We start from the raw sequence: 16,635 nt of genomic DNA on the forward strand, positions 1-16,635 counted from the left end.
TAAACCTGTGCAGTTGCATTGCAATAATGTGATAAATAATTGATTGAGTATTGTTGCGTAAACTCCTTCTATTCATGTGCTCTCATTAGCAGGTGTCTATGCCTGTGTTAATGCACCAATACTGTGTTTCAATTCATCTTTCTGAATGAACATAACTTAGCCTCTCATGCAGTTATAGTCTGAGAGCTAAGGTGCAAGTGTAAAAAATGATGATGATCAAAAGCTAAAAACAAGAAGCTACATCCATGTAAATATTGTATACACAGTCTAAGAAGAAGAATGGCCTCAGTCTTTCTCTTAGTTTATGTGGTACTTGTTTAGCATTAGCTACATTTGGATCTCTGTGCACATGGGAGCCACAAGTGAAGTTAGAATGAATGTGTGTATGGATAAGTCTTGGAAAAAAATATTAGTAATTAGTCATTTTGCTCTTAGCAGCAAATTTACTTACTTCTGTTAGTCCTGAGCCTAGCTATGGTTTCCTAAAAACATACACGGCGTAACAGAATGTGATACACAAATCTAAGAGTAGTTACTGAGGAGCAAAGCAGATATTGCCTGATGGTTTATTAAGACCAGACTGATATTGAGTGAGCAGCTCAGTTCACCATTAATAAGGAAAAAGCGACATGAGTCTCTTCCTGTTAAAGGGAGTTCTTTATTCCCACTGTTGCCGAGTGCTATTTTTTTCACTGAGACATTGTTGCACCAGGATCCCATACAACGGGTGATTGTTATTCTTTTACACCACAAAGTTTTAACTGTTGAAGAAGCAGATGTTGAGGAGTCTGTGCAAACTTCCTAGGCAATTCAGCCAAATAAAAGGAAGCTAAAATAAATCCAAATAAATGCATCTTCAAAGCACGCAGCCACCTCTTCTTTCCTTTACTGTTCAGTCAGGAAAGTGTAGGGATTAGCCATTAAGGTAAAGATGTGGTGAACAAAACTTAAAGAACCAAAACAGAAAGAAATATAAGCCTAATCATAGTCCTTGTTTCTGCTGACACGCACTTTCATTTATGCAAACGTTTTTCACTAACAGCTGAAACCAAGAACGCAGTGGTGAGCAACAGAAGCAAAAAGGAATTCCTCATGTGATCAATAACCACGATAATGTTCGGGAACTGCACATGCTGCATGGCTAGAAAGGGGAAGGCAGAAGTCATATCTGTAAGTGTTTACTGTTTCCTCCACATCAGTCACAAAACAGATGGTGCACCTTCATGGTGTGTGGTTAGTAACCCTGCATCACTGCACTCTCTGTTTTGGAGGGTTTTATAACCCAGCAGTTAATGTGGCCGACCCTTGAAGTAAACATTTAAAAGGAGTGAAAGTGAGTAAGGAGAGGGTGTAGAGAGTGGATTGTATTTGTGCCTAAGACTAGCAGCTCTGTGATGTTTATATTTCTTTAGATTTTTAATATTATCCTATTAATCTATGCTAATTAAAGTCATGATAATGCAAATGCCATTAGCAGGATCCATGTTTTGTGAACAATGACTGAACAAAACAGCACACATATCTATCATCTGAACCCAACTGCTGGAACTGAAGCAGCAAAGTAAAATTGCTGCTACCATGACTTAACAGTCCATGTACTCCAGGACGAGGGCGATGAAGAGATCATGTTTCTGTAACACACACACACATACACACAAACAACAATGGCAGAACCATGATTCAGCACGGGGTTCCTCTAATGGATTTACAGTAACTTGTATGTCATTTCCTGCAGACTTCTTCCACTCGCATATGGGTCATTTCGAACTATTGTACTAAAAAGATGAAACTCAGGATCTCAGGAAACACCATTTCCTATTCTTGTCATGCTGATGGACTGCAAGGCACAGAGGCAAGGACAGGGAGTGGGACTAATAAGCAGAGAGTGGTATGATGCCCAGAAACGGAGAGCACACAAGAAGAAAGATGGAAATAAAAAAACAAAACAGTTGAAGGGAAACGGTGGTTTGCATAGCCAGTTTTGACCTTAGATCAAAAGTCATTAACATGCAAATTTTAGTAAGAAGTGCATCAACGATATTCAAATGGCTCGCTCAGGTCAAAGAAAATACAGACTGGTGAGAGTAGCAGCCAAAATGTGGAGTCATGCTAAAGAAAAGGAGAGAGAAGTGGTTAGCGATGGGCCAAGAGGGGCAGAGAGACAGACGGAGCAAACAAAGAGAGAGTGGCGAGGGGACAGGAAGAGAGGGAGGAGAGAGAGACCGCCGAGGCGGCTGAGAGAGCCATGGGGTTGACGCGGGCAGGACGGGGGGCAGAGAACGGCAATGAATCAGCAACCGCACACTGCAACTACAATGTGCAAGAACTGGGCCAGTCAAGTATTCACCACAGTAGCTCGTAGACAGCAAAGCAAAGTGGCTGCTGGCTCAGGTCTTTATATATCTGGAGCAATGGCAAGGTTGGTTTTTTTTTTGCTCCATCTTTCTAGCGTTTATATTACAGTATTAATAAATGCTTCTGACACAAAAACCACCAATAAAGGGCTAACTGGAAATGATAAAAGTGATTTTTCCATTTACAACAATGGAAAAATGCCCATTATAGCATTCCAAAGAGCTAGCATGACTTTTAAATAACTTTTTTATGTTTGGACTCCGAACCCGAAAGATTCCTCCTCCTTGCATGTTTGCAAGCTGGAACCACTAAATGTTTTTTATGCTACAGAACTGATTGAAATGATTAGCATAGAGGTTTTTTGTTTCAGCTCCATTACATATACATCTGATTTAGGAGGAGGAGCTTAAATAAAATAGGACTAAAAAAAATGCTATAGGAGAACATAATGACTATAATTGGGACGGCGTGGCCTGACCCACAACTTATAAATGCTCATGTAAAAGCATAATCATGAGAATGAGGGCAAAGATGGGAAGTCCCGGTTGTTGTATTCACAACTTCCAAGCCTTCCAGTACAATCCCCCCTTTTATCTTCATCATCTCCAACCTTTCTGGCCAAGTTTTCAGGCTCTAATTTGTTTTGTGCCACATCGTTTAGTGTCATCGCCTCCACCTTAAAAAGGAAATTCATACAAAAAAAAAATCAATGATCTTTAAGGCAAAAAACACGTATTTCAATTTAAGAATCTCACTTTGTTGTCTTGTGTCAGCTCAAATGGCAAGCCATCACTGAATCTGAAGGCCATTGTTCTCACGTCCTACTGGCCACTTCAATTTTGCACTGGTGGAGGAAACTGAACTCTGTCAGCTGCAGCCAGTTTTCCCCAAAATGACTGCACACTCGTTCACTTTACAGCTAACTTGTAAAGTCTTATAACAAAAAACAAAAAAAACTTGACTACATCAGCGCTAGAACCATGTTGAAAGCCATTAGCCACAAATGGAGAAAACCTGGAACAGTGGTGAACCGTCCCAGACCACGGAAATGACTCCATCGACAAGTGATGCAGGACGTCACCAGGAACAACATCTAAAGAACTCCAGGCCTCACTTGTCTCAGTTAAGGTCAGAGTTCATGATTCACCAATAAGAATAATAAGAAAATAAAAAAAAAAATGGCATCCATGGAAGATCCAATGAGAAAACCACTGCTGACTAAAAAGGACACAAGGGATCATTGCAAATTTTGCCAAAAAATAGGGGGAAAAACCCATCTTAATAATTCCCAAGTGTTTTAGTCCTGTTACATGTGGTATAAAACTAACACAGCATTTCATAAAAAGAACACGAGAACAGTCAATGATGGTAATGTGATCCTCTGGGGCTTCTTTGCTGCTTCAGGACGACTTATTGTAATTGATGGAACAATCAATTTCAGTCTCTACCAGAAAAGGTTTGACCATCAGTTCATGACCCTGAAGCTCAAGCTCACTCGGGCTATGAAGCAGAACAATTATCCAAAACATACCAGCAGCTCCAAAAACAAAAAGAGAGAAGCTGAGAAGGTTTTGGAGTGGGTTAGTCAGAGTCCAGATGATTTGGCATGACCTTAAAGGGACTGTTCAAGCTTGAAAACCTTCCAATGAGGCTAAATTTGAACAATTCTGCAAAGAAGAATGGGTCAAAATTCCTGCATAGCATTTTGAAAGAAGCATTGCCAGTTACCACAAACACCTGATTGCAGATCTTGTGACCAAAGATGGCACAACCAGTTATTACGTTTAGGGAGGGCAATTACTTTTTCATTTAGGGCCAGGTAGGTTTGGATAGCTTTTTCAGCTTAATAAATGAAAACAACATTATCTTTGACATGTGTAAGACTGAAATCCAGAAAGGGGCAACATTTTTTCCAGAGCATTGTTTGTGGAGAATCTTCAGCTGGGATACTTCGCTCAAGCAACTGAGAAAAGTGGCAGCCATTGTATTTAAACCATGATCTGATTCCTACCGTAATTAGTAAACCCATCTAAAATAATACACTCATGGCCTCTTTCCATTAGAGACGGATTATTCTGTATCTCTCTTTAAGAAAACTCTTGATGACTGAAAATAAAGCCTCAACAGCGAGATAACCATTCAGAGCAGACTTACTATGAACTAGAACATTATGAGATTATTACGCATCCTCCTGTAGACTCTGCATCAACCATGTTTCAATCAAAAATGCTTGTTAATGTGTTGGACAAATACTACTCTACCTACAATTCTAAATTAAAAGAGTAACGTCTCCAATTGGCCCCAGAGAGATTTTAACTCTTATCTCTTGTGTCTATGGGCATGAAGACACATTATGTGTTTCTAGACATATTAGAACAACTGTGTCCAGAAACACATAAAACAGAACATTTATCAAGACACACAAGTTAAAATGAGGCTGACCTTTTCTAAAATGTGCTCTGTCCAAACCTGAAATTTGTCGGCTTACACTCAAAACAGCAGGTGCTAATGTTTTCATATACACTCAATGCTGGACATGCAAAGTCAAGTCTTACTGCCTTACCCATATCCAGGTATCCATTTTCCTTCCATCCACCTCTTTATCTGCAATGTTTACTTGGTTTTACTTTCTTCAGCTGCTTACTCAAAACCTCTGCTGGAACAAACAGACTCAGAGCAGACAGAGCTGACCAGTTTCAGAGCAAAAGGAAACCTTCTTCAGGTATTTGCAGTAGTGAAACGTGCAGGTCAAACGGTGGCTCCCAGTTTCAAATCTTTCCTTATGTCTTTTCCTCATTTCCCTGACACGTCAGTAAACTGCTTTGTTATGCAAACTTTTGGGTGGAGTCCTGGATTCTCACCTGGATTACTGCTGATATCCTACAGCAGACACAAACAAAGCCACTACACAGATACATTACATGTTACGTGTCCAACAGCAGGTGCAAAACATCCAAGAAAAAGAAAAAAAGGATTCGTAACCCCCCCCCCCCTTTAGACCCCCATCCTTTTGCTTTCATTTATAACTTTCACACATGCAAAAACTGAACATCTTATACAAAGTAAACACAAAATTATTTTGTTTTCAGTTGAACGTTCAAGAGAGCCCCACAACGGCAGTGAGTAATCAGATTAAATAAACACCTTGCACAATATGCACAGCACACTGTTACTAGTTATTAATGACCTTATATTGGTTATTATTGAACTTATACAGGTTATTAATGAAGTGTGAGATATATACTGCAAAGGAAATTTTAAATGGTAAAGGGCCTGTATTTGTATAGCGCTTTACTTAGTCCGTAAGGACCCCAAAGTGCTGTACACTACATTCGGTCATCCACCCATTCACACACTGGTGATGGCAAGCTACACTGTAGCCACAGCTGCCCTGGGGCACTGACAGAGGTGAAGCTGCCGGACACTGGCCACTGGCCACTGGGACCTCTGACGACCACCAGTAGGCAAGGACACAATGATCGAGACTGTCGGAGCCGGGGCTCGAAAAGGTAACCTTCCAATTACAAGACGAACTGCCAACTCTTGAGCCACGATCGCCCCATTAAAAGTGAAACTAACTTAACATCGATCCATCAGAGACTCAACTGTGATTTCCTGATGGAAAAGCTAAAACTTTGAAGAAAGCTGACATCCTTACAACAAGCATAACTTCTTTACTTGTGATCATTGTGATTCAAACGCAGATAGCAGTTATAAAACAATAACACTGATCTTATGATCTGATAATGTATCACGTCAAAGAATAGTCGATAGTTGAAAATGATTAGAATTACTAGGATCTTCTTTGAGTCGGTGATGGAAAATACATTTATTAGTCTTTTGATGACTCAAAAATGGATGTATCCTTCGAGACACTGTTTCTCGTCATTTTCTAATAATTTACAGGCAAACTGAAAGAAGTGCAGCCCAACGAAAACCAGATCTTTGCAGCGAGAGAAGCAACAGGTAAAAATAAATGTTAATGAAAAATGGCTGAAAGCCACGGAGCCACAAATGTTTAGAGACAAAGGTTAAAGATGAATCAATCATAAAAAGACTTCAGTAAACAGAGCTGGACGTTTACATGACAAATATCGCCAGGTGGGAATGTAAACACAGACCTTTTCCCTCCTTGAACTTGCTTCCATAATCACAAAACCATTCCAGGAACCGAGAAGGAGAGAAAAGGAGGCGAAGGCAAGAAAGAAGCAGCTATTCAGACGGTTAGTCTTTCGAGGATAGCTGCTGCATTAATCCCCTTCATCAGCTGGGGGGCTGGGAGACCCTCAGCACAGCAGGTCTCCTGTCAATCACCTTCTGCTCCAGAGGTGCTTATTGAGTAGACCACACCTGTCAATCACTGTCCAATCCCCGCTGAGTCAGTGAAGAAGGTCGGCAGCTGTCTAGCGACAATACATAAGTAGAATAGCTGACCTTACAACATGCCAACATGACTGACTGAGCACAGAGGGGCTTTACCTGAAATGCTCAGCTTCTCATAAAACCAGATTGCGCTCATAGACCTGTCTGTGTGCAAGGAAGAGGAGTAGGAGAAAGAAAGACCCATTTTAAAAGTTATACATAGTACATGTGAACTCTTTTACATGAAACTATGTAAGCACCAGAAAACCCACGGAGCGAGGAAAATCGCTCTCTCAGTCAGAGAAATACCGCTACCTGAGTGGGCGTGCAGAGTTTTTAAATTACAACAAGCAAAAGAACAGAAGGTAATTCACATGAGAGTGAGAGTGAATGTCAACTACAGCGTTTAAATAAAAAGCTCCCTGATGGCGTCTTCAGGCCAAATGAAAAGTGAAGTTAACATGAACGGAGCTAAATCCATACAAATATTTCAACTTTGGTGAAAAATGTATGCGTCCAAAGTTTACGATTGTTGAGATTCTCCCACATGTTTATTCTAGTTATTTTTGTAATAATTACAATGGAGAACACGGTTAGTGCTGCTGACGGTGGGCAGCTCTGTTTGACTTCACTTTTCCATAGAGACAAAACAAAACAGGGAAGGGGTTTGGGGAAAAGTTAGTGAAATCGCAGAACTTCCTGGAAAGTTCTGAAAAAAAATCTAATGTTACTTAAATCCAATTGGTTGCAGTACAGTCATTGGAAAACATAGAGTCATGTGACAATTTAACCTTTACTTAACTAGGAAGTCATCTGAGGTTTAACATCTATTTTTAAGTGACAGGCACACATGTGCATAAGCACACATTAGAATGACACAACTTTAAAAAACAAAACACATAAAACAAAATAAAGTCAAAATTATACAAACGAAGTATACCCTTACTGCTTAGGACATATGAGGGCAAGTAACAGCCAGGTGCTGCTAATCAAATGCAACTGATTAACTGATCATCAGCAAGTGTGACCAGCTCTGATGGTGGTGGTCTGTGTTAACCCAATTTCACATTCATCCAAGTAGTGAACATCCCAGTTCATTATTATTAGAAAAAGACTGAAAAAGTTTGACATTTCCGGAAGGATAAAGCTGTTTCTCCCTAAAAAGAACATGGCAGCACAGCTTAGGGTTGCGATATTGCATGTGAACAAATCAAAAGACAGAAGAAACCGACCATGAACTCCTCTCCGTACCAAAGTATTCTAGACTTAAATGTGAGGTCATGCGTCTGTCAAATTCAAAAATTCAAATTTTATTTGTCACGTACACAGTCATACACAGTACAATATGTAGTGAAATGCTTGGACAACTGCTCGTGACCTAAAGAAAACAAAAAAGGAAAAGGCTATGAATAAGATAGGAAATAAATATGAAAAATTAAAAAGGGTAAATTTAACTAGGAAGGAATAAAATATAAATTAAGGCTAAAAATGAAATAACTGTACAACACAAATTAGAATGAAGGGTAAATTTAACTGGGAAAGAATAAGATAAAATATATAAATTAAAGTTGAAAATAAAATAACTGTACAACAAAATACACAATATAGAACTATATAAGAATGTATGAAGAAATATAAATAAATATATACACAATAACAGCAGCTGTACAAGTATTAACTGGAAATGAAGAATGTAGTGACCAGTGTTGTGCAATCCACATTATGTCTTGTGCAGTGCAAATATGCTTAAAGTGATTTAAAATTGGGTCGCACAACAAATCTACAACAGACTGGCTGAAAAAGAAAAGAATGAAGATGCTACAATGACCCAAGTCTAGACCTCAACTCGACTGACCGCAAACCACAATAAACACAAACAAGATTGTAAGAGTGGGGAAAAAATCCCCCCCAGTGATGTTAGAGACTCAGAAAGTCATACATAAAACAATTACTTCAAGTTATTGACGCTAAATGTGGTTCCAGGAGCTACTGAATCATGGGATGTACTTAGTAGGACTGTAGGGTGGACAAACAGGCCAACCTTCCACTTTCAGTTGTACAAATATTAACTGTGACGCCATCAGTGGACAAAAAGGTAAACAGTACGCCCATGTGTAGGTTTAATAAGACGATGAATTTAAAGCTCATGTCAGACTGACCAGTATCATGTCTGAGCTCAACTCTGTAGTTACGATTGCAGGACAAAGTAAAAAGCAGACAAAAGCGTATTTACATATTTATAAACCAAGAACTGAAACTACCAAGTCCTCCCAGCCGTGCATCACCCAGTGCAGCCTGCTGAAGCACTAATGCAGGTCAACAGCAGCAAGATCAAATCTTGTGGACTTCTTAATGTACTTTTTCAGTTTCAGTGGTTGAGAGACAGAAAAAAAAATGTAACGCAGATGCTGCTGATAACACTAAACATTCGTCACAGAGTAATAAAGTGGTAGCACATATCTGAAAGTGTGTGTGTGTGTGTGTGTGTGTGTGTGTGTGTGTGTGTAGGCAGCTCTAGTAGAGATGTCTGGGTAATTGCTTTGACAGGTCTGGAGTATTGTCTGAGATGAGCTTCAAGGAAAAGCAGCACTGCAGAGCTGCACAAACTAAACTGATATCACTGCACTTCATGTGTCTTTCAGCGTGTGCGTGTGTGTGTGTGTGTGTGTGTGTGTGTGTGTGTGTGTGTGTGTGTGTTAATTCTGAAGTGAAGGGACTGAAATGGTTCTGCAGGCCTGACTTGCTATGTAGCACTAATGTGTTGCCAGTTTAGTTTTGTCACGCATAAAAAGCATGAAAAACAGCAGAGAAGAAGCATTCCCGGATGTGTTGACTACACGGGGATTTGAGGCCAAAGGTTACATGCAAACTTCCACCTGAAGTCAAAACAATGTATGCTTCACTTTGCTTATGAGCAGCACGCCAAAGGAAATGTGTCCAGCAGACTGCAAGTGTGTATGTGTGAGTCAAAGAAAACATCTGGAGGCATTTCTGAGATGCCTGAGTGATGACAACAGCCAACCTGGCAGGAAAGAAGGGGAGGAGAGAGGAAAGGATGAAAGGAAAGGTAGCGGACGAGTCGAGAAGCAGCAGAGCGATAAAGCTACCACGCTATAACTTGTTTAACTTCAGTTCCTCTGAACCTAATCAGTCTTCATTTGTCATTTTTTATGTCAGATAGCAGCACATGGACCACACAGAAAATCTTTTAAATTAGAGGTGCTGTCAAAAACTGAACTGTGAGGACTGTTTCAGACAGTAGCGGCAGATACTGATCAGTACTGGAAGAATAAAAGCAGGACCAGTGTCTAATATTCTTTTACCATCATTTGTCATTTAACAGCACAGAGATTGATTTAGTTATAGGGGTATCCTATTAATATTTAAAGACATATTCTTACTTCACTGGTTTTTAGATAGCACTTCTTTACAGAGCAGACAAAGCACTTCTAGATTCTTCCAGTTTAACTGAGTTGATCTACTTAAAAACAGTGAAGTGAACTAACTAACCATCCTTCTCCCCACCCACACCTTCCAGGTCCTCCTGAGGCATTCCCAGGCCAGATGGGATGCACAGTCTCTCCAGCAGATTCTGGGTCTAACCCCGGGCATGCACTGAAAACCTCCAAAGGGAGGTGCCTGTGACACGTCCTAACCAGATGCCCAAACCACTTCAACTGGCTCGTTCCTACATGCAGGAGCAGCGGTTCTCCGGGTGTTCGTGCTCCATCTCTAATGCTACAGTAAAGCCCAGCAACTCTACAGAGGAAACTCACTTTGGCTGTTTTTATTCGCAGCCTTACTGTTTTGGACATTCCAGACATTCCAGAGTGGCTGTAAACTGCTCCAGTTCCATTTATTTCAAAGTACAATATTTTTTATTCACATAACTGGTGTTGACAGAATATTAGCAGAAGCTAATCTTCTCTAGAGTTCAGACAAAATGACAAATAAACAAAGCTTTATTCAGGCTTTATTTAAGCCTGAATAAATGCAGGACTATTCTTCTAGTTTGTGGTTTGGACTGCTGCTTCACAGCTAAAAGGTCATGCATGTATTGAAGATTAGGCTTAAAACTTTCCTTACAGGGTGTAAGGCTCTCCTGTGTGGTGTTTGTATGTTCTCCTTGTGCTTGTGCTGTAATCTACAGGGAGTGCAGAATTATTAGGCAAGTTGTATTTCTGAGGAATAATTTTATTATTGAACAACAACCATGTTCTCAATGAACCCAAAAAACTCATTAATATCAAAGCTGAATGTTTTTGGAAGTAGTTTTTAGTTTGTTTTTAGTTTGAGCTATTTTAGGGGGATATCTGTGTGTGCAGGTGACTATTACTGTGCATAATTATTAGGCAACTTAACAAAAAACAAATATATACCCATTTCAATTATTTATTTTTACCAGTGAAACCAATATAACATCTCCACATTCACAAATATACATTTCTGACATTCAAAAACAAAACAAAAACAAATCAGCGACCAATATAGCCACCTTTCTTTGCAAGGACACTCAAAAGCCTGCCATCCATGGATTCTGTCAGTGTTTTGATCTGTTCACCATCAACATTGCGTGCAGCAGCAACCACAGCCTCCCAGACACTGTTCAGAGAGGTGTACTGTTTTCCCTCCTTGTAAATCTCACATTTGATGATGGACCACAGGTTCTCAATGGGGTTCAGATCAGGTGAACAAGGAGGCCATGTCATTAGTTTTTCTTCTTTTATACCCTTTCTTGCCAGCCACGCTGTGGAGTACTTGGACGCGTGTGATGGAGCATTGTCCTGCATGAAAATCATGTTTTTCTTGAAGGATGCAGACTTCTTCCTGTACCACTGCTTGAAGAAGGTGTCTTCCAGAAACTGGCAGTAGGACTGGGAGTTGAGCTTGACTCCATCCTCAACCCGAAAAGGCCCCACAAGCTCATCTTTGATGATACCAGCCCAAACCAGTACTCCACCTCCACCTTGCTGGCGTCTGAGTGGGACTGGAGCTCTCTGCCCTTTACCAATCCAGCCACGGGCCCATCCATCTGGCCCATCAAGACTCACTCTCATTTCATCAGTCCATAAAACCTTAGAAAAACCAGTCTTGAGATATTTCTTGGCCCAGTCTTGACGTTTCAGCTTGTGTGTCTTGTTCAGTGGTGGTCGTCTTTCAGCCTTTCTTACCTTGGCCATGTCTCTGAGTATTGCACACCTTGTGCTTTTGGGCACTCCAGTGATGTTGCAGCTCTGAAATATGGCCAAACTGGTGGCAAGTGGCATCTTGGCAGCTGCACGCTTGACTTTTCTCAGTTCATGGGCAGTTATTTTGCGCCTTGGTTTTTCCACACGCTTCTTGCGACCCTGTTGACTATTTTGAATGAAACGCTTGATTGTTCGATGATCACGCTTCAGAAGCTTTGCAATTTTGAGACTGCTGCATCCCTCTGCAAGATATCTCACTATTTTTGACTTTTCTGAGCCTGTCAAGTCCTTCTTTTGACCCATTTTGCCAAAGGAAAGGACGTTGCCTAATAATTATGCACACCTGATATAGGGTGTTGATGTCATTAGACCACACCCCTTCTCATTACAGAGATGCACATCACCTAATATGCTTAATTGGTAGTAGGCTTTCGAGCCTATACAGCTTGGAGTAAGACAACATGCATGAAGAGGATGATGTGGACAAAATACTCATTTGCCTAATAATTCTGCACTCCCTGTATAGTGATAGTAAGGAGGAGGTGGAAGAGAGGCTGGAGATGGAGAGGTGGTGGTGTACTACTGTTTGAAGATAAAAAACACAGGAGGCCGAGCTGAAGATGTTTACTAGGAATGGCAGAATGGACAAGATTAGACATGACTAAATAATTGGGACAGCTCAGGCTGAGATGGTTTGGACACTGAACAGAGGAGGGACAAAGGATGTTGACTACTGATGCCAGGCAGGGGGAAAAGAGGAAGACCACACAGGAGGCTCATGGATGTAGTGAAGGAGGTCATGAAGAGGGTTAGTGTGACAAAGGAGGATGCTAGAGATGGGGTGAGATGGAGGCAGATGCTCTGCTGTGACAAACCCTGAAGGGAGCAGCCAGTCCTTTCTGGTTGATACTTAACACAACACGGCAGAAAATTTAATTTCAGTATATAGTGAACTCTATGAGCTTCCCATTTTGTTCCAGTCTCCCTTGGTGACACTTCTTTTCATCTAATTTTCTGAAAGCAGAGGGAAGGATGAGACTGGAGGGGGAAAAGAAAAAAAGACAGAGACCACCCTTCCCCACGAGACAGACAAAAAGGCCAAAAAAGCCTCCAAGCAGAGAGAGAGAGAGAGAGACAGACAGACTGAAGGAGGTGGACAGCAAGAGAGTAAGAGACAGAAGGAAAGGGAGGAGAGGGGAAGAGAGATGGTCAGCCAAAAAGTGATAAAGAAGCAGGTGGAGGAGCAAGGGAGGATGGTTGGCCCTCAGAGCCAGAGGCGAATAATAGATAAAAGAGCATGTGAGAGCATGCTGGGAGGCCAGACTGGCTGCCAAATGCACAGACATCAGACACATGAGGGGAAGGAGGAGGATGAGAGCCTGTGTTCATGGGTGGAGAAGAGTTCATTGAGAGCACTTTGGGCAGAGTACAGCAGTCTGACATATAGAGTGCAGGGCTGAACATTAAATCATCCTCCCAAAGATCAAAAACAATCAGTGAGGGAGGCTCTGTAGTTTTTATTTTTTTAATATTCTACATGTTTTAAACCATTTCTGAAATCTAAATAATCTCCCTGGTGTATTTCAAGTGAGGGTCTTTTTAAAGAAACATTTCTTATTTGGGCCTCCAGGCATCCTGCAGTCCAAAGGCAAATAACGCTGTATGTGATGGGAAGCAGGAGGGAGCGTCATAGCCAGAGATGGAAACAGCGAGGGAGGGAAGACTTGCTGCGAGTAAAGACAAGAACAAGAGGGAGACCGGGGTTCACAGCTCTGTCAAACAACAATATGCAGCCAGCATTTAAATTTCGCTAGATGTGAAGCTTGAGGTCAGTGTTGTACACTGAAATAAAGCCACTGAAGGAGTTAATACATGAATAAATCATAAAACTGCAACCCCAGTGTCAGGCTAGCTTGTGAGACTTGTGTGTGTGTATTTAAATGGAAGACGAAAATGGCAGATTGTGAACAAAAGTGTTAAAGAAGTTGAAATTGGCCGTTTGTTGCTGAAGAGAGAGGAACACGAAACACTTTTAAAAAGAGTAACTCTGATTTGAAAGAAGCTAGCCCCGTGACAGACTGGTGACCTGTCCACTGTGCACCCCACCTCTCGTCATGTGGTAGCTGGGATAGGCTCCGTCGCCCCCTCAACCCTAAATTGGATAAGCAGAAGTAAATTGATGGATGGAAAAAGAAACTAAATGTATCTCATTGACTGTTTTCTTTTACCCGCCAGGCAAGATGCAGCTACAATGAAAGACTGTCCAGACCTTTGGATGTAAAATGTGAGAACTTAATAATTTAATTTTTATCCTGACATTTCTTCAGAGTCATTGAATTAATTCTTGATTGATGGACAAAAAGAGGTTACAGTGAACTTAACTTTGAACACCAATACCCATTCACTCAGTCCAGGTGACTGTACATTATAAGGTGGTAAACGGTACGGGATTAAAGATGATGGCAGAGTCTTTACTGTCAAATGTACTGAAAGTTACATTAAACAAATTTAACCTCCTAGGACCGGGCGTCCAAATATATATATGGATATATATATTCCATGTTGTTTTTACATTCATCGGGTGCAAAGAGAAATTAAAAATGCATGCCATGGAAGAGTTCGTGTCTTAGGAGGTTAAAAACAATTTTGATTCTGTTAAGTCTAATTGTTGAATGTTGCCATTGTGTTTCTTAAATTTGTACGGTCTTAGTTCAAGCAGTAGGATCAAAGCCATTCCTTTGATCCTGACCACCTCTCCAACCACTCTGTGCTGGGGGAGGTTTTATTGTAGATACATCCTATCTGGAAGATCTGCTTCTTTTGATGTAGGCTTCCTGCGTTTACGACCCTTTGGTCAGCAGGAGGTCTGACACACACACACACACCCATTCTTACAGAAGTTCACACATATACATAAAATGCTTTGTCTTAGAACCAAGGGGGCGTGGTTTTGTTCTGACGTGTTTTGTGTGAACTGTCTCTCAATAAAAGGTAGCAGGAGGAGGTCAGATCTGGGGGTCATTTTCGTGGTGGACACAGACGAGGCCTCCCTTGCGCAAATAATCGATCGATCGATCGACTGTCTTGTTTTCTTCATGATGAATAAGTCTCTAGAATTAGCGGGCTTGTGGAAACACAGACCCAACAGATTCTGTACATCAAATGATATTTATAAATCTCTCTTTTTTTTTTTTGACATTTTTATTATTACGTTGTGAGCAGTCCAATGGTACAGACGTAGAGGCGAAGCATCATACCTTCAAAGGGGGGGATTTTTAATCTATTGCTTCCTGTGGGGACAGTTCGTTCCTTCTAGTGTCACACGATGCCTTTTCTATAATGTAACAGCTTCCTGAGTCTGGAGCAGAGTTTTTAAAGGTTGGCATTTTTCATTAGTTTTCATTTTTGTTTTGTTTCCAGTTTCCCAGAATGTGTTACAGTTTCACTTTAGTGTTTTAATTAGTTTCAGTCTTAGTTTGAGTTTAATTTATGTTAATGTGGTTGGTATTTGTCTTTGACAAGATTTAAGAATTTCAGAACAGGTATTTCCAAACCACTGAAATGAAATGCCCCCAAGGACATAAAGTTTGGTAGTCATTATTGTGACTGCAGAGTGTTGTTCAGTTACAAAGAGTCTGCTAATTTCAAGTTCGATTCAATTCAGTATACATTTTATATAGCACCAAATCACAAAAACAGTCGCCTCAAGACGCTTTATATTGTCAGGTAAAACCACAAAATAATATAGTGAAAACTCCAACAATCAGATGACCCCCCTATGAACAAGCATCTGGCGACAGTGGGAAGGAAAAACTCCCTTTTAACCGGAAGAAACCTTCAGCAGAACCAGACTCACGGAGGGACGGCCATCTGCTGTGGCCAGTTGGGGGTGTGGAGAGGACAACAGGACAAAGACATGCTGTGGAACAGAACCAGAGATTAATAATAAATAATGATTAAATGCAGAGTGGTGTATGAACACATTGGGAGTGAAAAAAGCGAGCGAAGAAGAAACACTCATCATGGGAAGTCCCCAGGAGCCCAGACTGATTGCAGCATAACTAAGGGAGGATTCAGGAGCAACGTGCTCTAATGGGATGATATGGTACAATGAGGTCTTTAAGATTTTGCCTAATTATCCAAGACTTTGTATGTGAGGAGAAGGATTTTAAATTGGAAGGCTGGATTGAACAGGGAGCCAATAAAGAGAAGCTAATATGGGACAAATAAGCTGTCTCTTTACCACATTAGTTCATGATGTTAGCACCCTAATCTTCAGTTATTAGCACAGTTATTATGCAGCTCTGAAGCCCATATGGAAAAGATATATATAAATCTTATAAAGTTTGTATCTGTCTTGGGTGAAACTTGTATGAAAAGCATACAAGAGTGAAAACAGATATAAGATCCCTTGAAAAATTATATAATGAAACTTGTATGTTTTGGATACTTACTAAAACAATATATGAAAGTACTTACTAAAACAATATATGAAAGTAATGAGAAAGTGGCCACTTTCATGAGTAAATCATACAAGTTTTTACTATTTCTTTTCCATATGGGGAGTATAGAACATCTGGACCAACAGAAAAGTTATTTTCATCAAAAAACAAACATGCTGATCTCCTTTGTCTTCTATTCAATCTGTTGTTTTTCACCAGTTTATACGATCAATACCATTAAACAATTTGTCACAGTGCCTGTGTTGTGGCCCAGTGAACTGTTCCAA

General features: G+C 40.5%; 1 protein-coding gene across 2 annotated transcripts in view; it reads right to left on the reverse strand.

Moving 5' to 3' along the window:
• Positions 1-16,635, reverse strand: part of pkn1a (protein kinase N1a) — a 64,052-nt gene that overhangs the window by 31,310 nt on the left and 16,107 nt on the right. The window contains exon 1 of one of the 2 annotated variants that reach the window (XM_005934463.3): positions 4,919-5,337. The exons of the other annotated variant lie outside the window; for it this stretch is intronic. Within the exon in view, the coding sequence (XP_005934525.1) occupies positions 4,919-4,936 (18 nt within the window). The 5' untranslated portion in view covers positions 4,937-5,337. Of the gene's footprint in view, positions 1-4,918; positions 5,338-16,635 lie in introns of those variants that run through there. 2 annotated transcript variants of the gene reach the window in all.

Source organism: Haplochromis burtoni, unplaced genomic scaffold, assembly GCF_018398535.1.
Source record: "Haplochromis burtoni strain Fernald_Lab_line unplaced genomic scaffold, NCSU_Asbu1 Contig_181, whole genome shotgun sequence".
Taxonomy (NCBI): Eukaryota; Metazoa; Chordata; class Actinopteri; order Cichliformes; family Cichlidae; genus Haplochromis; species Haplochromis burtoni.